General features: G+C 45.1%; 1 protein-coding gene across 1 annotated transcript in view; it reads left to right on the top strand.

Moving 5' to 3' along the window:
- The window catches only part of ABCC2 (ATP binding cassette subfamily C member 2), a 67,803-nt gene that overhangs the window by 10,089 nt on the left and 34,865 nt on the right, over positions 1-22,849 (top strand). Inside the window, exons 3-14 of the mRNA XM_008270326.4 lie at positions 2,359-2,484; positions 3,742-3,876; positions 4,148-4,255; positions 4,660-4,715; positions 5,864-6,092; positions 9,139-9,302; positions 10,456-10,633; positions 14,697-14,951; positions 16,761-16,826; positions 19,535-19,672; positions 20,218-20,364; positions 22,327-22,411. Of these exons, the coding sequence (XP_008268548.1) occupies positions 2,359-2,484; positions 3,742-3,876; positions 4,148-4,255; positions 4,660-4,715; positions 5,864-6,092; positions 9,139-9,302; positions 10,456-10,633; positions 14,697-14,951; positions 16,761-16,826; positions 19,535-19,672; positions 20,218-20,364; positions 22,327-22,411 (1,687 nt within the window). The remainder of the gene's footprint in view (positions 1-2,358; positions 2,485-3,741; positions 3,877-4,147; positions 4,256-4,659; positions 4,716-5,863; positions 6,093-9,138; positions 9,303-10,455; positions 10,634-14,696; positions 14,952-16,760; positions 16,827-19,534; positions 19,673-20,217; positions 20,365-22,326; positions 22,412-22,849) is intronic.

The raw sequence follows: 22,849 nt of genomic DNA, 5'->3' as shown, positions 1-22,849 counted from the left end.
CATCCTTAAGGGTGAGTGCATTAGCTTCCGCTTGATGGTTTTTACCTCCTAATTTAACGAAGGCAAACGTAACTTAACCACCTTCCCTCCAAACCTTGTCTTCTTTTGTGAGTGTATTACATACTTAGGAAAAACGCATTCTCATTATTAACATGTCTTAGACTCGACTCTGCTAAATAACCGCACTGGTCCTATTAGAGGTTTATTCATGTTCCTCCTTGACTGTTTTTCATTGTAAAGGGCTCAATATCTCTGCTGAGCCATTCTGGATGAATGAGACTTAGGAAAATGAGTAGGGGTAGAATAGGATGAGGGTAAGGGAGATGGTGCTAGATAAAGGTCATCATTTTTGGGGCTAAGATTGTTTAGTGGAGGCAGTCGTTTCCCCTCCTGAAAAGTTGGGGGTGGTGCTAGCATTGTGGCATAGCAGGTAAAGCATCCCATGTGGTTGCCAGTTCACATCCTGGCTGCTCCACTTCTGAACCAGCTCCCTGCTAATGGCCTGGGAAAAGCAACGGAGGATGGCCCAAGTGCATGGGCCTCTGCACCCACGTGGAAGAAGCTCCTGGCTCCTGGCTTTGTCTTAGCTCAGCCCTGACTACTAATGCCATTTGGGGAATGAACCAGCAGATGGAAGATTCTTTCTTTCTGTCTGTCTCTCTCTCTCTCTGTGTATCTTTCCCTTTCTCTAAAACTCTGACTTTCAAATAAATAAATAAATCTTTACCAAAAAAAATTAACTTGGGGGCTGCCGCTGTGGCATAGTGGGCTAAGCCTCTGCCTGCTGCACTGGCATCCCATATGGGCGCTGGCTCAAGATCTGACTGCTCCACTTCTGATCCAGCTCTCTGCTATGGTTGGGGAAGCAGTAGAAGATGGCCCAAGCACTGCACCCACGTGGGAGACCTGGAAGAAGCTCCTGGCTCCTGGCTTTAGAACAGCTCAGCTCCAGCAGTTGTGGCCATTTGGGGAGTGAACCAGCAGATGGAAGACCTTTCTGTCTCTCCTTCTCTCTATCTGTAACTCTGTCTCTAAAATAAATAAAATATATAAAAAAAATAAGTTGGGAGTGGGCCTTCAGAACAGAGGATGTGTACCATGTCTTATGAGCTCATAGGATAAATATTGACTGACTCAAAGTCACCCTGGGGTGAAATAGTCACAGTTGTTTGCAACATTAACTTCAAAGGTTATATGAGATGAAGATTGGGACCAATAGCTATAGAGAAGGAATAATTCAGCTGGCACTGGAGTGGGTTAGGCTACTGCTTGCAACACCAGCATCCCATATCAAAGTGCAAGATCAAGTCCTGGCTGCTCCACTTTTGATCCAGCTCCCTGCTAATACACCTGGAAAGGCAACAGAGGATGGCCCAAGTAGGAGACCCAGATGGAGTTCTGGATTCCTGGCTTTGGCCAGGACCAACCCAACCATTGCAACCATTTTGGGAGTGAACCAGCAGATGGAAGATCTCCTCTTCCCCCAGCCCCGCCCTTTCTCTCCCTCTCTGTCACTCTACTTTTCAAATAAATAAAAATATAAATCCTAAGAAAACAGAAATAATATCACCTCTGCTGGGGTAGGAGATTTCCCTTCTAAACCTAGTACATTGAAATTTCTCTTACTTTGTAACCAATTACCCAAAATTCAGCAGCTTAAAAAAATAAACTTTTTTAATCTTATAGTTTCTGGGGCAGTCAGGAATTTAGGAGATATGTACCTGGGATCTGTTCAGGGTCTGTCATGAGGTTGCAGACAGTATGTGCTGACCAGTGTATAGTCATCTGAATGTTTGAGGATCTGCTTCCAAAATGAATCACTCACGTGGCTGTTGGCAGGAGACATCAGGGTCTCACTGGCTGTTGGCAGGAAGTCTTAGTTCCTTACTATGTATACCTTTCCCTAGAACTATTTATGTGTCCTCATGACAGGGCTGGTAACTTTTCCCACAGCGAGTGACCTGAGAGGGAACAGGAAAAGAGAAGCACATTGCGTTTTATGACCCAGGCTTGGAAATCACACACTGTCCCTTTAGCCATCTTCCAGTCATCAGAAGCAGGTCACAAGTCTAGCCACAGTCGTGGGAAGGGGAGCAATGCTCTGATCTTTGAAGGGAGGAGTACCGAAAATGTGGACATATTCTAAAGCCATCACTTTCCATGCCTCAGAAACACAGCAGCCTTTGAATTTTTTATTACATGACTTGTACTATGTGTATCCATTCATTCAAGAAATATTTATTGAGTATGTTATCTGTATCACTGTATACCATATTTCTCACCTATTGCTGGGAACCTTTCGTTTTAAGAGCCTTAAAAAATGTCATCCTCCAAACACTTGTCTTTTTCCCTTCCCAGGTGCTTGTTGGGTGTCTTCTTATTCTAGCTGTCATAGAGCTGATCCTCGTACTCACAGAAAACTCTGGACAAGCCACAATCCCCGCTGTTAGATACACCAATCCAATCCTCTACCTAGTCACATGGGTAAGAGCCCACACCACCTCCACCCTCTTTGTCTTCACTCTGTCCATAGACACCTAGCTGGAATGCACTCTTTGGGACTGAAATTAAGTCCGATTTTACCTGCTATTCCCCTCCCACCATGGCCTCCTTTTTTTTTTTTTTTTTAAAGATTTATTTATTTATTTGAAAGTCAGAGTTACAGAGAGAGAGGAGAGGCAGAGAGAGAAAGAAGACTTCCATCATGGCTGGTTCACTCCCCAAATGTTTTTAAGTAATTGTTTAATGTGGTGTTAAACAACCAAGGTACAGGGTTGGCGCTGTGGCTAAGCCTCCACCTGCAGTGCCAGCATCCCCTATGGGTGCCAGTTCAAGTGCCAGCTGCTCCACTTCCAATCCAGCTCTCTGCTAATGTGCCTGGGAAAGCAATGGAAGATGATCCAAGTGTTTGGGCCCTGCACCCATGTAGGAGACCTGGAGGAAGTTCCTGACTCCTGGCATCTGCCTGGCCTAGCCCTGGCTGTTGCAGCTATTTGGGGAGTGAACCAGTTAATGGAGGACCTCTTTCTCTCTGTGTCTCTCCCCCTCTCTCTCTGTAACTCTGCCTCTCAAATAAATAAGTAAATCCTTAAAAACAAAACAAAAAAACAAGGTACAGATGTCTTGCACCTATTCATCACAATCAGTCTCTCTTGCCTAACTACTGTAATACCTGAAATTAATTTCTTTGAATCTTGTTTTTGTGGTTTTTTTTTTTTTTTTTTTTTTTTTTTTTTTTTGACAGACAGAGTGGACAGTGAGAGAGAAAGAGACAGAGAGAAAGGTCTTCCTTTGCCGTTGATTCACCCTCCAATGGCTGCCGCGGCCGGCGCACTGCGCTGATCTGAAGGCAGGAGCCAGGTGCTTCTCCTGGTCTCCCATGCAGGTGCAGGGTCCAAGCACTTGGGCCATCCTCCACTGCACTCCCTGGCCACAACAGAGAGCTGGACTGGAAGAGGAACAACTGGGACAGAACCCGGCACCCTGACCCGGACTAGAACCCGGTGTGCCGGCGCCGCAGGCGGAGGATTAGCCTATTGAGCCGCAGCGCCGACCTATTTCTTTGAATCTTGAGGAGTTTTTCTAGCTCTCAAAGTAACTCTGCTGAAATGTAGAAAGCAACTTTCTGCTTTCTTGGCTAATTTTCCACACAAGTAGGATGAACAGAAGTGAGGCAACAGGAGAAAGTTGGATAGTGTCAAGAAGGATTTGTGTGCCAAATTCTCGTGAATTTCTCTCTAGCTCCTGGTTCTGCTGATCCAACACAGCAGGCAGTCATGTGTACAGAAGAACTCTTGGTTCCTGTCCCTGTTCTGGATTCTCTCAATACTCTGTGGCACTTTCCAGTTTCAGACTCTGATCAGGACACTCCTGCGGGTAAGGAGAAAAGAGAAGGTAATGTAAGGAGGCACTGTGGGGCAACTTCTGAGTCAGATTAATCAAGTAACACTGTATCCAATGTAACGTTGATCAAGTAACATTGATCCAAGTAACATTGAACAAGTAACATCAAGTAAGTTGAGCTCTGGGGTAGAATCCTATTAGCGGGATTTTGTAAGATTTTAATGATAAGCATTGATCTGTGTAGGCTGGTTGAACTTAATTTGGATGGAAGGCTCATTTTCTCCATTTTCTGTTTTCCTCACAGGATAGCAATTCTAATCTGGCCTACTCCTGCCTGTTCTTCATCTCCTATGGATTTCAGATCCTGATCCTGATCCTTTCAGCATTTTCAGAAAAAGATAATTCATCAAAAGTGAGACTTTAGCATGCCCACCTCATATTTTACTTTACTGGATGGTACTAACAAGTGCACCTTTGAGATGTGAAGGTTTCATGAAGGTCTTCTGAGCCCAGAATAAGAGCGTACAAACCATTTTATGACATAAGAAAATAGATAGTGACTAGAGCATTGAAATACTGATGTTCACCCACCAATCGTCAGCATTAGCAATTAATTCATACACCTATGTCAGAAAATCTAATTATCATTCTCCTAGGGACTGTAGGGTCTCCAAATAAACATTTGTTGACCAACTGACTTCAGCATCATATCTAGTTTTTAATGCATCATATCTAGAACAATCACCTCCTGATTTTACAGTGACATAGAGCTCCTTTTTCTAATTGATTTACTTTCTAAATTTTTCTGTCTTTCAGAATCCATCAGTCACAGCTTCATTTCTGAGTAAAATTTCTTTTAGTTGGTATGACAGGTAAGAAATGCCTAGAGTCTGGGTTTTCTGTATTCCTAGCCCCTCAATCTTCTGAAAGTGATGGGAAGCTGGGTGTTTACAAATGCCTCCTGTGTCTTCTGTTTCTCTTTAGAACTCCTCGTTCAGTTTAATGCAGCTCCTTCATTGGGCAGAGTGGAAAGCTGAGGAGAGGGCAGAGGGGGGTTTGATCTTGGTGGCCTGCTGACCCCAACCCTAACCCTAAACAGGAGAAAAGAAGGAGGCGAAAGGACAGGAAAGGGCAGGTTTTGTGGCAGGCAGTGTGGCACTTGCTGGGAAGGCAAGAGTTAAAACAGCTGGTGGTTGGAGTGGGCCTCCCTCCTTTGTAGTTTCCTGGGCCCCTTTGTCAAGTTGATGAAGCCCTGGAGTCCCTTCTCAGAGAATGTTTTAAATACATAAAGATCTAGGATTATAAAGGAAACAAATATATTTATATGCAGATATCAAAACATTTAAAAAACAAATTTATGAAATGGTAATAGTGAGCTTCTTTATGAGTGCATTAGATTACAAGATTTACTGGTGGGCCTAATAATGACCATAATTTTAAAGCAGTGATGAGTTATGGAAACTGAACGCTGATATCTTCTGGTGACAAAGGCACCAGGAACTCCTTTTACAACTGTGGTTGGTTGTTTACATTCAAATTAGAAAGAAAGGCTAGATTTCAGTCAGAAGCTACTACACATGGAGTGTTAATTTATGTCCCATTCATGTTCTCAACACCAGGTGGAGGAACTCTGATCTAGAAAGATAGCAAGGAGGGGGTCTGCTCCATTTCTTAAGGGCACTGTGGAGGTCCCTCAACTGAGATGTCAGAGTGCGGAGAGGCAGTCAATAAGGAGGAAGGAGCAGGAGAAGAGGAGGTTGTTAATTCAGTAGTGCCCTCCTCTTCCTCTTGTGTGTCTTCTTCTAACACATTCCATTGGCCACAAGGACTCTCTTTTCTGCTCTCTACTCCTCTGTCAAATTCAAAGGGCCATGAGAGGGGGACAGTAGAGCAAGGGAGAAGTCCCATCCTTCCGCTCCACTGTCCCGAAACTGGAAGGCAGGTTTTGACGGAGGCAGTGAGGAGACGGACTTCTGTCCCAGCCTGTCGGGTCTCAGTCTGGGTGTCACTCTCGTTCCAGTGTCGTTCTGAAAGGTTACAAGCGACCTCTGACACTTGAAGATGTCTGGGACATTGATGAAGAGTTTAAAGCCAAAACAATAGTGAGCAGGTTTGAAGTGCACATGGCAAAAGAGCTGAAGAAAGCCAGGAAGGCATTTCAGAAACGGCAGCAGAAGAAATCCCAGAAGAACTCCAGGCTGCAGGGCTTGAACAAGAACCAAAGTCAAAGCCAAGATGTTCTTGTTCTGGTAACTTTCCCCTGAGAGTGTATGTTGTGTGTGTGTGTGTGTGTGTGTGTGTACTTTCTTTCTCAGGCAAGAAAGCATCAGTGTCATGGTGATTCTGTCATTTTTACAATACTTGACCCTTTTCGGTGCATTTTGTATTAGTAGTAGTACTCACAGCACCAGTAACAACTTAGCAATGGATACATGCTAAGATATAATGCAGTTCTCTCTTTTGAGTAGATTTGAAATTTTTCATGATAATTTTTTTTTTTTTTTTTGACAGGTAGAGTGGACAGTGAGAGAGAGACAGAGAGAAAGGTCTTCCTTTTGCCGTTGGTTCACCCTCCAATGGCCGCTGCGGCCAGCGCACTGCACTGATCCGATGGCAGGAGCCAGGTGCTTATCCTGGTCTCCCAAGGGGTTCAGGGCCCAAGTACTTGGGCCATCCTCCACTGCACTCCCGGGCCATGGCAGAGAGCTGGCCTGGAAGAGGGGCAACCGGGACAGAATCCGGCGCCCCGACTGGGACTAGAACCCGGTGTGCCGGCGCCGCATGGCGGAGGATTAGCCTATTGAGCCATGGCGCCGGCCTCATGATAAATTTTTTAAAAACAATCCCTTAGCATTGCTGGAATTTGCACCTTGCTTAGAGTTAATATTAGCAGATAATTTATTAATTCATTCACTTGGAAATACATATTGAGTACAACTGTGTGTCAGAAGCCATTCTGGGCACTAGGTGTGAGGAACAAGCCTGAAAGAATGGCCATCTTTGGAGAGTTGGGAAATAGACAGTAGGAAATGGTGTTTTGATGTTGTGGTAAAGATGTCACTTGAGAATGCCAGGGTTTAAGTCCAGCCTCTACTCCTGCCAGTGTGCACCCTGGGACACAGCAGTGACAGCTCTGTGTCTGTTTTTATCTCTTTTCCAAACAAATGAATAAATAAAATAACGACTTTAAACTAATAAACCATAAACTAACACATATGTTACGCTTTGAATGTACTAAGTGCTGTCAAGACAGTAAAATGTGTTATTGTGTTTGGATTGATGTGTCACATTAGTCAGTGCAGGCTTCCCAGAGGATGTGACTTTTGTATGACATCCAAGTGATGAGAATAGCCCAACGACAGTCAGAGAGGAATGTATTCCAGTGTTCAGTGTGGGGGAGCAGGAGTGAGACTGAGAGGGCACATGTGTGGCTGTTTGGAGGAACTGGAAAAAGGTCCAGGAGCATGGAAAGAGAGGCTGAGCATGGGGTCAGATGAACTCTGGGAAGCAGACAGGGCTGGGCTGGGTGGATTCTGTGGACCATAGTAAGGAATCTGAATTTTATTTGAAGTCTGGTGGAAAACCAGTGGAAGCTTTTGAGTGGAAGAATAATATGATGGTTTTATATTTTTCAAGCCTTGCTTGGACTTCTGCCTGAAGAATGGAGGACTGTGGGGCAGGATTGGAACTAGGAGGGGGCTGGGGCAGTTATCTAGGTAGAGACGGATCAAATTGGACCTCAGTGAGGGAACTTCTGAGAGGGTGTCTCTCGTAGAAAACCATGGAAGCTGAGCCTGAGAAACTGAGATTTGGGGCATGATGAAACCTTGGAGTATGCAGTAAGGTGGAAAAGAAGCTGCTAAGTGAAGTATACTGCCCCGTGTATTAGTGTGTGGACCTCCATAACAAAGGACGCCAACTGAATGGGCCAGAAGTCTGAAATGAAGATGACAGCTGACATGCCCCGTGTGACACCTCCAGGGGATTGGCTTCCTTGCTTCTTCTACTTTCTGGTTTTGCCTACAATCTTTGGTGCTTCCTGCTTTGTAGATGAGTCACTCCAGTCTCTGCCGCTGTGATCACATGGCCGTCTTTTCCCTTTTTTTCAATTAAACTTTTGATAATTTTCTTTATTTGAAAGGTGGTGAGATAGAGAGCGTCCATCTTCTGATTCACTTCCCAAATGCCTGAAATACAAAGGGTTGGCTGAGACTGAAGCCAGGAGTTAGGAACTCAATCCAGGTCTCCCTTGTGGGACTCAGGAACCCAGTCCCTTGAGTTTTCACTGCTGTCTCCCAGGTTCTGCATTAACAAGAAGCTGGAGTCAGGAGCTGGAGCCAGGAATGGAACCCAACACTCCGACTTGGGAGATGGGTGTCCTTTTTTTTTTTTTTTTTAAAGATTTATTTATTTTATTTGAAAGTCAGAGTTACACAGAGAAAGAAGGAGAGGCAGAGAGAGAGAGGTCTTCCATCCACTGTTTCACTCCCCAGTTGGCCACAACGGTCACAGCTGTGCTGATCCAAAGCCAGGAGCCTGGAGCTTCTTCCAGGTCTCCCATGCATGTGCAGGGGCCCAAGGTCTTGGGTCATCTTCTACTGCTTTCCCAGGTCATGGCAGAGAGCTGGATAGGAAGTGGAGCAGCCAGGTCTCAAACTGGCACCCATATGGGATGCCAGCACTGTAGGTGGCGGCTTTACCCACTACGCCACAGCGCTGGCCCCATGGGTATCATAACTACTAGGCTGAACATCCACACGCCCTCATTTCCTCTTAGAAGGACACCAGTCATATTGCAGTAGAGCCTACCTAATGACCTTGATTATGGCTGTAAAGACCCTGTTTCGAGGTAAGGGCACTTTAGACACGAGGGGTGAAGACTTCTACAAATCTTGTGGTGGAGCATAACTCAGCCCATAACATCTCACAGCAACCACAAGCAAGGAAAGAACAGAAGAGGCTTCTAAGCATCCAAAACATATATCACACTGCACTCGTTCCCCTTAGTCTCAGAACTGCCCCTTGGGCCCCCACTCAGTCTGTTCTTTGTTTCTACGTGGTATTCTTCCAGCACTGTTGCCTGGTTTTCTGATCCAAAATGAGCTACCAGTGTCAGGAGGAGAATAGCAGTAGCAGCTAGAAGGGTGGACGAGAGCACAGAGGTAATGAAGAAAAGATCAAAACCTATGCAAAGTGGCCGCAAGGATCACAGACTTAACACTCTGCAGAAGTTCAGGGCAGGAAAATCTTAAACTGTGCAACTCTGGGGACACTTTTGTTTGTTTTTGTACCTAGGAAGAAACTAAAAAGAAAAACAAGAAGTCTGGGACCACAAAAGACTTTCCCAAGTCCTGGTTGGTCAAGACCATCTTCAAGACCTTCTACATGGTGCTCCTAAAATCATTCCTACTGAAGCTAGTGTATGATCTCCTCACATTTCTGAATCCTCAACTGCTGAAGTGAGTCCCCAGCCCACGGGTCATCCTTTCAGGGATGATCCTCTTTGCTTCTGTCTATGCTTGCAGGTGCTTTTTATTAACTTTCCAGTTTTAAAAATGCTCATGGTTAGGCCGGCGCCGCGGCTCACTAGGCTAATCCTCCGCCTAGCGGCGCCGGCACACCAGGTTCTAGTCCCGGTCGGGGCGCCGGATTCTGTCCCGGTTGCCCCTCTTCCAGGCCAGCCCTCTGCTGTGGCCAGGGAGTGCAGTGGAGGATGGCCCAGGTGCTTGGGCCCTGCACCCCATGGGAGACCAGGAAAAGCACCTGGCTCCTGGCTCCTGCCATCGGATCAGCGCGGTGTGCCGGCCGCAGCGCGCCGGCCGCGGCGGCCATTGGAGGGTGAACCAACGGCAAAGGAAGACCTTTCTCTCTGTCTCTCTCTCTCACTGTCCACTCTGCCTGTCAAAAAAAAAAAAAAAAAATGCTCATGGTTTTCATCTATCTTTCAGCATGGTGTTCATGAAGAGAGCAAGGAACTTTTCGAAATCGAAGACAGTATTTACTTTAGTCTTTCTCTTTTCCATGTCCCTCCCCTCTTGGGAGGCCAGATACTTGTTAGGATTCTTCTTTGTTGAACAGCACTGCTATGGGCTGAGCCAGATCCCAGAGGTGTGCCGCACTCTCCAGGAGCATGATACCTCATTCACAACCTGCCATGGTAGATTCAGGTTCCTTGTGACCAGACTGCAATCTGCCATACTCACGAACGAGCCACCTCCAGGGAAGCCCTTCTAACTCAGCCTGAATACGTGTCCTAATTTCTTTTCAGGCTTGCATTGTCCAGGCATGAATCCATTTGTCTCACACCAGTTCTTTCACCAGGGAGTCGGGGAGAAGCCAGGCCAGGCATTACAGTGGCAGCTCTGTGGAGCATTTCTTTCATTATCTATTGTCGCAGGCATGGATTATCCGCTCTAAGCTCTTGCTGCTCATCGCCAAGTAAAAGCAAGGACTCTGGCAAGACTGCAAAGTTTAGGTCGTGCAAAGGTGTTGGATGATTCTGGTCACTTTTTGTTATCTGCAGTCTCAGGGAAGGGTAGCTGGCTGTCACCATGAGAGTGAGGAGCTCCCAGAGGCCTGACAGGCATCACTTAGTTGATTTCACACTGACAGGTTGCTGATCACCTTTGTAAGCGACCCCAACTCGTATGCGTGGCTCGGATACATCTTCGCTATCCTCTTGTTTGCTGTGGCTCTCATCCAGTCGATTTGCCTTCAGACTTATTTTCATATGTGTTTCAATCTGGGCATGTGTGTACGGACAACGGTCATGGCTACAGTGTATAAGAAGGTAAGCATATGGGGACTCTGTCATACTGCCTTGTAAAATTTGTTTTATAAATTTAAAACTATTCTAAAATAAAATGTAAAAAAAAATAAAAATTGAACCTGGGAAAAAAAGGTAAGCAGAATATGTTAGATATTCCTCAAAACATCTTAGTTGCATGATATTTTATATAAAAATAGAGGAAATTTGATGAAAATAGCTGATTTCCACAATTTTGACTTGCCAATCTCTAGTAGATTTCTCTGGAAATTAAAATATGAATATGAAAAGAGTGTTTGCAAACATGGAGTGGGGGTAAGACTGGGGAGGGGGAGGATGCACCCCAGAGAAAAGTCGCCTTTCAGCCTTGAAGCTTGGTTACCTGCCCCTCCCCTCCTGCCTCTGTTGATAAGGTGAAAATGCCTGGGGAAAGAATACCAAATCAGAAAAGAAGCTGATCAATGGTCAAAATCTTAAAGTCACCAACTTTTAATCCAAATAATGACACGCAGCTCACAGACCTGGTGTTTCCATCTCAAATTACAATTTTGTCGGTGAAAACAGAATATTCCATGGGCCAGGAATGCATCTCTCCAGACCAACGCTTCCCTAGCAGCTTCTTTTTCTCCTCTTTAGCAGCTGACAAGATCTTCCTGGGCCTGATCCCTTCCTGAGATTTGTAAATATGTTCACTCTGATTCCTGAGCTCTGCCTCCTCTTTCCTTGTCATGATTTTCGTCGCCTTCCCTCTGATGTGTTTCGGAGGCTTGACTTCCTCAGGGCAATTCTATTTTCCTTATTTTCTCAATACCAGTGTGAAGTCTAACTTTGTCCCTTAAGAATGAAAGCGCAGCAGTTGTGATCAGTGACTACAAGCTTGAGGGGAAAGTTCATACGTGAGGAGATCGGAGGTTTTATAAGTCAGAACATCAGTTGCCCCTCCCTCCTCCCTTCCAACTTTGGAATGTTCCAGCATAGTGACTTCTCTGTTACAGTTCCTACTTTTCTCCTTTGCTTTCCTCTCTTGGAACACCAATGTGTTTTGTCTGTCCCTGGGTAGATATAGACTCATCAAGAGACACTGGAAGGTAATCCAAGTGTCTTTAGATCAAAGTCCAGTCAAGTCCTTTGGACTCCATTACCCCTACACTGGAATTTTTCTTCTTCAAAATTGATTTTTTTTAACCTCCTTATTCCTGTTGGAGATATTAGATTTCTCATAGCTGACAGGTTTTGAGGGGCAACTGACTAGGCTCTCAGCCATTTGTCATATTGTGATTTTTCATCCCCACTATTTTGATTATTTTTTAGAAGATTTTTAAAAATTTATTTGAAAGGCAGGGTTACAGAGAGAGGGAGAGGCAGAGAGATCTTCCATCCACAGGTTCAGTCTCCAAATGGATACAATAGCCCACATGGGGCCAAGTCAAAACCAGGAGCCAGGAGCTTCTTCTGGATCTCCTACATGAATGCAGGGACCTAAGAACTTGGGCCATATTCTACCACTTTTCCAGGCCATTAGCAGGGAGCTGGATCAGAAGTGAAGCAACCGAGACTCAAACCAGTGCCTATATGAGATGCCAGCACTGCCAGCGGCAGCTTAACACCTAGCAGCCAGGTCTTAAACCAGCACCCATATGGGATACCAGTATTGCAGGCAGAGGCTTAACCTGCTATGCCACAACGCTGGCCCCAATATTTTTATTCTTAAAATATTTAGGTTTTGTGATCTATTTGATTATTATAACCCATAAAGAGATTTGTAAAATAGAGCCTTTAATGATAACTTCACTCAAATTATTATTGCTATTAAAAGAGTAAAAGAAAATTACTAATTTCATATGTTTAGACAAGGCATTGTTGTTTGTGGAATATTTTTCACATTCATTATCAATTCATAGCTCTGGGAAGTAAGTTGAAGTAAGTACGTTATCCTTATTTCACAGAGAAAAATAAAGTTTAGGTAACTGCAGTGGGACTTGCCTCTAGGCAAGGACTATTGGGTCTAAATCAGTGATCTTTCTATATTGTTGAACTATGTTGAGAAAAGAAAGATATAGTGATTACCTAGGAGGGTAATTAGATATTGTTGGTTTTTTTTTTGTTTTTGTGTTTTTTTTAATTTTTATTTATTTATTTATTTATTTATTTTGTTTTTCTATACCAAAGAGGTGACATAGCAGTAAGCTATTGCCCCCAAAACCTTGATGGCCAAATATTTTAGGATTTTCTTCTTTTTAAGTATAACCAAGAATCTTGATATGTTACCACCCAAATGAATTAAGATAACTGAGCTCTAGGTGAAGGATGGAGTTAGGAGTGCAGGATTGCTGGGAGCCCACATACTGTTTTATGGGAATGAGAGAGTCTCCCCTTCATTCGAGAAGATGCAGGCCACACCAGGTGGTGCCTTAGTGAGCACAGTGCAAACTGGTTCCAGTGCTCTGGTGCACTTGTGCAAGGCATCGTTGTAAGTGATAGACATATTGGTGTTAGCCTTCTGCTGTCTCTAATGTGAGAGTATGCATCTGGATATCAACTGCAAATAATGTGTGAACTCTGCCACATTTTTCTCCATTTTAAAATCTTTAGCTTTCTTGGGAATGGTGGCAACCTCCTCATAAGAGTGAACCTCCAGGGACAGGAGTTCAGCATGTCGCTCGCTCCACAGGCTCATGGAGGAGCGGCAACGGATTTGCTGTTGTTTCTTTCCCCGGTCCTCCCTGGATTAGCTGCCCACCCCCATCTCCGCGGAGGAGCGGCACACCACCGGCCGGCTCTCTCAGGGGTTCCTCAGATGTTCCTCCTGCATGTTGTCTCTCTCCTCCTTTATAGTCCTCTTCCACCAATCCCAACTTTGCTGGCGTTCTCTCCCCACGCACTGAGCACGCTGCTCTCCTCCAATCAAGGGCAGGATCAGCTCCTGCAGCTTGTTAGCCGAATTGGTGAGGCAGCTGTGTGGAAGTTGTTTACTCCCTCTCAGCACCATATGGTGGGAGATCAGATGCATAGAGTTAGTCTTAGCAGTTCCAGTAGTTTAGTCTAGTCTTGGTAATCTCAGTATTTGTCCTCAGTATTTATTTGTCCACAGTCTTAGTACTTATTTGTCTCCCAGGCAACGGGCCCTGCCATGTTACGGGAGACAGGCCCTGCTCCCCACACAGCATACCAGTTAAGAACGCCCCTTGGGAAGGCTCCAGCCCATAAAGGAGTCCCTGGGCTTGAGTCCTGGCTCCACTTCAGTTCTAGCTTCCTACTAATGCATACCCTGTGAGGCAGTAGGTGATGATTTGGGTCCTTGCCCCCCACATAAGAGACCTGGATGGAGTTCCTGGCTTCTGGCTCCAGCCTAGCCCAGTCCTGGCTTTTGCAGGCATATGGGGGAGTAAACCAATGAGTGGAAGACCTCTCTGCCTATCTCTGCCTCTGTGTATGTCTCTATGCCTTTCAAATAAGTAAAAATAAATATGTAAAAATGTTTTTAAAGAATATAGCTCCAAATAACATTGCTATGCCAAAGTCTCCAAGGCCTGGGTCAGTACACATTGGTTTACTCTCTTCTCCGACCTTTCTCTCTTCCTTCCCTTCACTCTTCCCTCCTTTTCTACTACATCTCAGTATTTGATCCTTTTATGTGTGCCACGTAGTACAGTAGCAAAATGGACAGATATAGCCCTCGTCCTCATCGAATTTACATATGGTAGAGAAATAGAAAAATACAACCACAGTCCATTGTGGTAAATGTAATGATAGAGGTAAGTGATGAGCATTATGGGAGTACACAGGGGCAACATCTTCTCCCAAGAAGTTTTATCTAAATTGACACTAAAAAATAAGTAGAAGTTTTCCAAGCAAAGAAGTATGTAGATGGATGCAACTGAAGGAAGAAGGAATAGGATAAAAGAGTGGCCAAGAAGGGAGAGAACACGGTGTGTGAGATATAGAAGCAAGAAGTCACTGTTCCTTAGAGAAGTCGTGTCCATATGGAGCTCAACGCTCCGTTGTGTTCTCATGTCCAGAGCTTCCATTTATACTCCCCGGTGTCCTCGTCTCATCCATGGGTCCTAATTCCAATCTTTCTCCTTAGGCCCTGACCATATCCAACTTGGCCAAGAGGCAGTACACCATTGGAGAAACCGTGAACCTGATGTCTGTGGATGCTCAGAAGCTCATGGATGTGACCAACTTCATTCACTTAGTGTGGTCCAGTGTTCTGCAGATCGTCTTATCCATCTACTTCCTGTGGGTAGAGTTGGGACCCTCAGTCTTAGCAGGTGTTGGAGTGATGGTGCTTCTCATCCCAGTTAATGGGATACTGGCCACCAAGAACAGGAATATTCAGGTAAAGTAACAGTCATCTTGGCAACACATGCCTTCTTTAAAGTCTACCTCTTTTGCTTTCTCTACTCTAATTATTGTTGGGAGTTTGGACAAGACAAACCTGGTGGAAGACTTTCCAGCATGCCAAATGTACTTGGCTTTCTCTGTCTTCCCTTTTCATGTCACTCTTTTTTTTTTTTTTTTTTTTTTTTTTTTTTTTTTTTTTTGACAGAGTGGACAGTGCGAGAGAGAGAGACAGAGAGAAAGGTCTTCCTTTGCCGTTGGTTCACCCTCCAATGGCCACCACGGCTGGTGTGCTGCAGCCGGCGCACCACGCTGATCTGATGGCAGGAGCCAGGTACTTCTCCTGGTCTCCCATGGGGTGCAGGGCCCAAGTACTTGGGCCATCCTCCACTGCACTCCCTGGCCACAGCAGAGAGCTGGCCTGGAAGAGGGGCAAGCGGGACAGAATCCGGCGCCCCGACCGGGACTAGAGCCCGGTGTGCCAGCACTGCAAGGTGGAGGATTAGCCTAGTGAGCCGCGGCGCCAGCCTTCATGTCACTCTTAAGAGTTCATATACTTAGAGCCGGCACTGTGGCTCAGTGGGTTAATGCCCTTGCCTGAAGCGCTGGCATCCCATATGGGTGCCAGTTCTAGTCCCAGCTGCTCCACTTCCAATCCAGCTCTCTGCTATGGCCTGGGAAAGCAATAGAAGATGGCCCAAGTCCTTGGGCCCCTGCACCTGCATGGGAGACCTGGAGGAAGCTCCTGGCTCCTGGCTTCGGATTGGCGCAGCTCTGGCTGTTGCAGCCAATTGGGGAATGAACCAGCAGATGGAAGACTTCTCTTTCTCTCTGCCTCTCCTCTCTCTGTGTAGCTCTTTCAAATAAATAAATTTAAAAAATCTTAAAAAAAAAAAAAAAGAGTTCATATACTTCCCCTTCCTTCATGGTAGAGGGGAGAGCCTGCCTGGTAAGGGAAGGGCTGTCCTGAAAACCCTGCCCATAACTCTTCCACCCTGCGCAGGCACAGGGCTGCCCTCACAATAATGGGTTTTGGTCCTGCTTTCTCCATCACAGCAACACAAACCAACCACACAGGGCAATCCATAAGTGGCCCCAATTTTCAGCCTAAGTCCTGCAAATCCTACCACCCAGTGGGTGGTTCCATGAGTACAGTGATTATCTCTTCTAAGAATCAAAGGTTGGATAGGTAGACTTGATGATGTATGTGATTTATTCATTTGTCTTATATTCATTTACTTACTAATAATTGTTTTCTAAAATATTTATTGCACATCTTTTCTGGGAACCCAGCAGTAAATGAGAGAAGATTGCTTGTTCTTATTGGTCTTACCTTGTATTCAGGGTAGAAAGAAAGGCAGTGTGCAAAGAAGAAAAGTACTAGATCATGATAAGTGTTAAAGAGAATTAAGCAAGGTGAGGTGGTAGCAGGTGGGTGAGTGGTTATTTCCAGTTAGGAGTTGAAGAAATGACTCTGTGAGGAGATTAAGCTGAGCTGTGAAGGACAAAGGATTGACCCTGAAGGACATGTCATGGAGAAGGGCAGAAGGGAGAGCAACTTGAGAAGTTACAGTCAAGCAAAGGCTGTGGGTTAGAAGCAAGCTTGGCATGATCAAGGCTTAGAAAGAACATGGGCATGACAGGAGCAGTGCAGGCAAAGAGGAAAGTGGAGAGCATTGAATTCCATCCCAGGGTGCTTTAAGTTCTCACCAAGAAATAGCCACAAATCCCACCAGGGCCTAAGGTCAGCTGCAGACCTGCACCTTCTCTCATGGAACTGTACTTTTTGTTTGCTCTTTTCTGGCAGTTCAAAAATATGAAGTATAAAGACAAACGTTTAAGGATCATGAATGAGATTCTCAGTGGAATGAAGGTAAGCAGCCAAGGATAGGTGTCCTGTGTGCAATGACAGAGCAGTGGGTTTCTTGGCCTAAAATCCTAGTTGAGGGTGTGGAGTCCTGCTTCTGGGCCTGTTGTGTGTCATGTGACTCCTGATTCATCTATCTACAAGTCTCTGGTTTTATCTCCTACCACCCTCCCAGGCCCTCTTTTGAAATTTGATTTCTACCTATTCACCCTAAATTGTTTCTTGGTTTTGTTTTTACATTTTACTGAAAAAAGTTTAAAACATACACAAAAGTAGAGGGAATGATATAATGAACCCCTATGGACCTATATTACCCAACCCCAGCAGTTACAGCACTATCTAACTAGTTTCATCTATGTACCTACTCCTGCTAGATTATTTTAATGCAAATCTCAGGGATCCTATAGGTTCATTCATGAATACTTCACACTTACCTCCAAGACAAAGACTTCCTTTTTAACATAACCACAATACTATCATTATCCCCATCCTGCCCAAAAACTAAGTCATTATTTGATGCCACCAAATCTCCCCAATTGTTTCACACTTTTTTTTTTTTTTTTTAATTATTGGCTAGTTTGAATAAGGGTTCAAAAACTGTTCCAGCATGGTGTTGATAATGCTTTCGGCCTACAACAGTCTCTCTCACTTTCTGTCATGTTGAAGAAACCGGATTATAAACTAATAGAGCTAGAGGCTTGGTTAGATATAGATTATTTTCTGGGGAGATCAGGTGACTTTCAAGTGGTACATGTGCTTCCAGACAACAGCAAAGATGACTGCTCAGCAGGGCCCCATTTGGTCAGCCTGGTTCACCCCCTATAGAATTTTCTGCTGTTGTTTTCTCTGTGGAGGTGATTTGTGACCCTGGCAGCATTTTAGCATCACCTGAGAAGTTTATTAAACACATCAATTCTAGGCTGCACTTTAAGTCACTTATTTTATTGGGTGGAATGGGCATTTAGTCTAGTGGTTAAGATATCACATCCATCATGAGAATACTTGGGTTCGGTTCCTGGCTCTGGCTCCTGAACCATTCTGGAGAATGAACCAGCAAGTGAGAACTCTTTTCTTTTCTCACATTTTGAGAGGCAGACAGATAAAGAGCTCCCATATGCTAGTTCATTTCACAAATGCCCACAATGACTGGGGCTGCTCTGGGGTAGAAGACAGGACTGGAAAATTCAATCCAAGTCTCCCACATGGATGACAGGAACCCAACTGTTTGAACCATCATCACTTCCCCTTGGGGATGCATTAATGGGAAGCTGGAGTCAGGAGCTGAAATCAGGAATTGAACCCAGGACTCCAATATGGAATGCAGATGTCTTAAGCAGCATCTTAACCACTGGGCTAAATCTACGCCTCTCAAACTATTTAAATTGGACCCTCTGTGAGACTCAGGCAACTGTTTTTTAAAAACTCTCTAGCAGATTTTAATATGTAGCCATGGTTGAAAACCACTGTGGTAAAAATCTTATGAACATTACCTAGATTTATTATTTAATTAGGAGTTGCATAGGGTTGAGTTTTTTTTTTTTTTTTTTTTTTTTTTTTGACAGGCAGAGTGGACAGTGAGAGAGAGAGAGACAGACAGAGAGAAAGGTCTTCCTTTGCCATTGGTTCACCCTCCAATGGCCGCCGCGGCCGGCGCGCTGTGGCTGGCGCACCGCGCTGATCCGATATCAGGAGCCAGGAGCCAGGTGCTTCTCCTGGTCTCCCATGGGGTGCAGGGCCCAACCACCTGGGCCATCCTCCACTGCACTCCCTGGCCACAGCAGAGAGCTGGCCTGGAAGAGGGGCAACCGGGACAGAATCCGGCGCCCCAACCGGGACTAGAACCCAGAGTGCCGGTGCTGCAGGCAGAGGATTAGCCTAGTGAGCCGCGGCGCCGGCTAGGGTTGAGTTCTTTTTTTAAAGAGTACTATTATAATTTTTTATTCCTTTGGCATTTATTAACTGGAATCCTATAAGAATTCTCTTATGTGCAGTCAGTAGTGAGAGTTCCTGCTGGAGAGTAACTAGCTGGTTACTGTTGGGTGAAGTCTGTACAAGGTAGGCAGGATGAATGAATGCTTGTTCCTTTCCCTCTATTTACCAGCTTTCAGAATAATGTATTGTAAATAATAAAGGTGTCTAGTAAGTTTTGACTGAAAGCATCTTAACATTATTCTGAACTTCTTGAAAATAAACAAAGGTCCCTTTTTAACTCTTTGATATTGCTCCACACAGCTCTGTTGTCTTTCTGCCAATGTGGCAAAATGAAAACATACTTGATTTGTGGTCTCAGCTCTGTCACTTGTTGGTTTAGTGATTCTAGGCAAGTTATTTGGCCAATCTCGGCTTGTTTCCTTATTGTTTAAATGGAGGCAGTAGCTCACCTCAGTTTTCCCAGAATTTCCCATGTTTTAGCACTGAAAGGCCTGTGTCCTAGGCAAGTCCTGTGTCCTGAAAGGCCTTTAGTCCCAGGCAAACTGGGACAATTGGGCAAACTAAGGTTGTTACAGGATTAAGTGAAATAATATGTGTAAAATGCTTTGTAATAGACTGTCAGCAAATACAAGCTACTTTTCTGTAGTCATGCTTTATAATCTGGATTTTTATCTTTCCCTTCAATTTTGGGAAGTATATTTTAAAACATAGGGGTGGGTCAGATGCTCCTGGTGACCTTTTGGGGGCAACAATATGAACTGTCCTCTTTTCTAATCTAATAGATCCTGAAATATTTTGCCTGGGAGCCTTCATTCAAAGACCAAGTCCACAACCTTCGGAAGAAAGAACTCAAGAACCTGCGGACTTTTGCTTACATGCAATCTGTGGTCATGTTCCTCTTGTATTTAACTCCAGTGCTGGTGAGTAGCAGAGGAGCCAGTGACTCGTAGGTTTGGGGCCTGGGTCAGCTTCTTGAAGATGAGGTTCTGTTCTTCATACACTTCCCACCACCTGTAGGCCTGATCTCAAGATCCTGGGAACTTATCCCACCTCCTCTAGCCCCCATACTGTTAGGCCTACCTTGTGCCCCTGAACTGTAGCTTCACCCTTGTGTACTGTTGGGTTGCTGGGTAGCCCAGAGCAAATGTTCAGAATGTTCAGCATGAATGTGGTATCCAAGACTGATATACCCAGGAGGCTTCTGGTCTTCCCGGGGAAGGTGATGTGGGGCTATAATGAAGTAACGCTGATATAGGAGTAACGCTAAAAATCCATCAATTGCCTTTGTGCAGGGTGTGTCCTCCTCTCCTGCGCTCAGTTTTCCCGTCTGTAACATGAGGAGGTTGGAATAATCTTGGAATAACCCCTAAGCCTCTTCCACTGTGATCTACTCTATTCCTGAAACATAGCACAAGCTGGCTTGGCACTTTTAGGAATAAATCGCTCGTGATCTTGCTCTCTCCAGGTGTCTGTGACCACATTTTCTGTTTATGTCCTGGTGGACAGCAACAATATTTTGGATGCAGAAAAGGCCTTCACCTCCATCACCCTCTTCAATATTCTGCGCTTTCCCATGAGCATGCTTCCCAATGTGATCTCCGCCATGCTCCAGGTAGGCAGGGACTCTCACTACTGACTGCACATCTGTAGTTAACAGCCTTAGAGTCCAGAATGACTGGTCTGCCACATCCCACATCTGACTTCTGCTGGGGAACTTACAATTAGACAGATCCGTCTGGTCCCTGGAGATCAATGGTTTGAACTTAGAAAACTCACGAGCTCCCTGAGCACCAGTTAATCTGACTATAAAATGAGAAAAATCATACAAATTTTATCTGCCTTTTAGGGTGACAATCTCGTAAAAGCATCTAATGAGATGATTATGATTGGCCACGGTGCTGGGAACATTTCCCAGCTCTGTTTACTCCATATTTGCCCAAGGCTTTTGAGATATTGATACAGCATTAGGCAAATTTGGCACAGAGAGGAAAGACCCTCTGTTTGTATGAACCCATGTGGTGCTAACACCAAATGCAATGTGGGAGCTCCAAGCTGTCAGAAAATGAATCTTGAATGGGCCAGAGGGGGTATCTGGGTTCTGAAAACTGAAACTGAGCACAGTCACTGAGATAGGCCACGAACCAGGCCCCAACAGGCTGATGGGGGCCTAAATGACATGGTGGAGTGTGGTGACCTGATTTCTCCTGGAAGCAGGCAGGCTTCTGGCCATAGAAAGTACTGGAATTTAGAAGAAGGTCTTTGTGTCCTGAAGAGTATGAGGAAAGACAAATTTGACCAGTAAAGAAACAACATGCTTTTTAAAAACAAAAACAAAAACCAAAACAAAAACATATAACTCATTACATAGATAGGAAAAGAAAGATTGGCAAAGGTGTCAGCTCCCTGCATTCCTGTCCCACAGGATAACACTGAGCCCAAAGAGGTCAGATGATAATGCAGCGTCTGTTTCTCAGGGGTGGACCCATGCAGCAGCTAAGCAGGTGTTACTAGGTAGAAAGCCTAGTACTTTGGCGGAGCCTTGGTGACAATGAGAAACCATCGCATGGCAGTCTCCCTGCAATCTGGGGAGTAAGGGGGGAAGCAAGGGAGAAATGTACTTGTAGGGGCTGTAGAAGCTTCCAGAAATCCTCCCAAGTTCTCATCCTCCAGGGGCCCTACAGGAAGCTCTGCCAACACTAAGTTCAGCTGAAATTTAACTTTGCCTATGTGGAAATGGGTAAGGTCACCATGATGCCATGGCCAGTCCCTCTACAGAGTCACTGTAGCTCACCTCGGATACTTAGATGAACCATCAAGGCGTGGACTCAGCTGAACAAGAGCAAGCCATGGGGCTGGCGCAGTGGTGAAGCAGGTTAAGCTGCTGCCTGCAGAGCTGTCATCCCGTATGGGCACTGGTTAGTCCTGGCTGCTCCACTTCAGATCCAGCTCCCTGATAATGTGCCTGGGAAGGCAGCAGATGGCCCAAGTGCTTGGGCCTCTGCACTCGCATGGGAGACCTGGATGAAGCTCTTGGCTCCTGGCTCCTGGCTCCAGCCTGGCTCAACCTTGGCCATTGCAGCCATTTGACGAGTGAGCCAGTGGATGGAAGACTCTCTCTCTCTCTCTCTTTTCTCTCTCTCTCTCTCTCTCTATATATATATATATACACACACACACACACATATATATATATATTCTATATACTCTCTATATATGTATATGTATATCTGCCTTTCAAATAAATAAATAAATAAATCTTAAACAAACAAACAACAACAACAAAACAATAGCAAGCCAGGGGCCAGTTAACAGAACCAGGCAGAAGTTAGAGTTTTATTGTAGAAGAAGTAGGAGATAGTTTCTAGAATTGGAGCCAGAGATAGAACTCCTTGAGTTTTCTGAAAGGCTAAAAAATGGTGTCTTACTTTCCAGAGCGGGGAACTCCCAGGACTGTGGCGTGGTTTAGTCCGTGGTGGGGGTGGCTTTTTCCTACTGTGCCAAATGACAAAGTTGGACTCCCCTCCCTTCTCATGCTTGCTGCTCAGTTCTTCAGATCCTTTGTGTTCCTCTGCAGGCCAGTGTTTCCGTGGATCGGCTAGAGAAGTACTTGAGCGGGGATGACTTGGACACATCTGCAATTCAACGTGACCCCAATTTTGGTAAATGGGTTTGGAAGTTGCTTATATACAGTGCTGGCACCGGAATTTGAAATACAAGGCCTTAGCAACAGCAAACTAATTAAAAAGGGAGGGATAGGGAATTGTGCTTGCTTAATAAGCATCCTGTTTTTACTTAAATTATGTTTCCACTTAGAGCAGATTGCTAAGCTAGATTGCTAGGCAAAGCTGGGCCAGTTGTTCTGAGAATAAGCCGGAAGTCTTGCAGAGGAGCACAAAAGCAGGAATCAGGATGGAGGCAAGGCTATGGGGTTGGGAAGGAGGCCTGGAGGGAAAGACCACTTGAGTTTTGGAGGTTCGAAGGATTGGAGAGCAGTTATAGCCAGAGAGAACAGAGAGGAGGGAATGCCAGGGGAGAACTGATAGGAGGTGGAGTTCACAGCAGGGGACTGGGCTGCGAAGGGCTGGGGAATGCTCTGG

The sequence above is a fragment of the Oryctolagus cuniculus genome, chromosome 15 (assembly GCF_964237555.1).
Source record: "Oryctolagus cuniculus chromosome 15, mOryCun1.1, whole genome shotgun sequence".
Classification (NCBI taxonomy): domain Eukaryota; kingdom Metazoa; phylum Chordata; class Mammalia; order Lagomorpha; family Leporidae; genus Oryctolagus; species Oryctolagus cuniculus.
The sequence above is the reverse complement of the archived record's forward strand: the minus strand, read 5'-3'. Positions and strand labels throughout refer to the sequence as shown.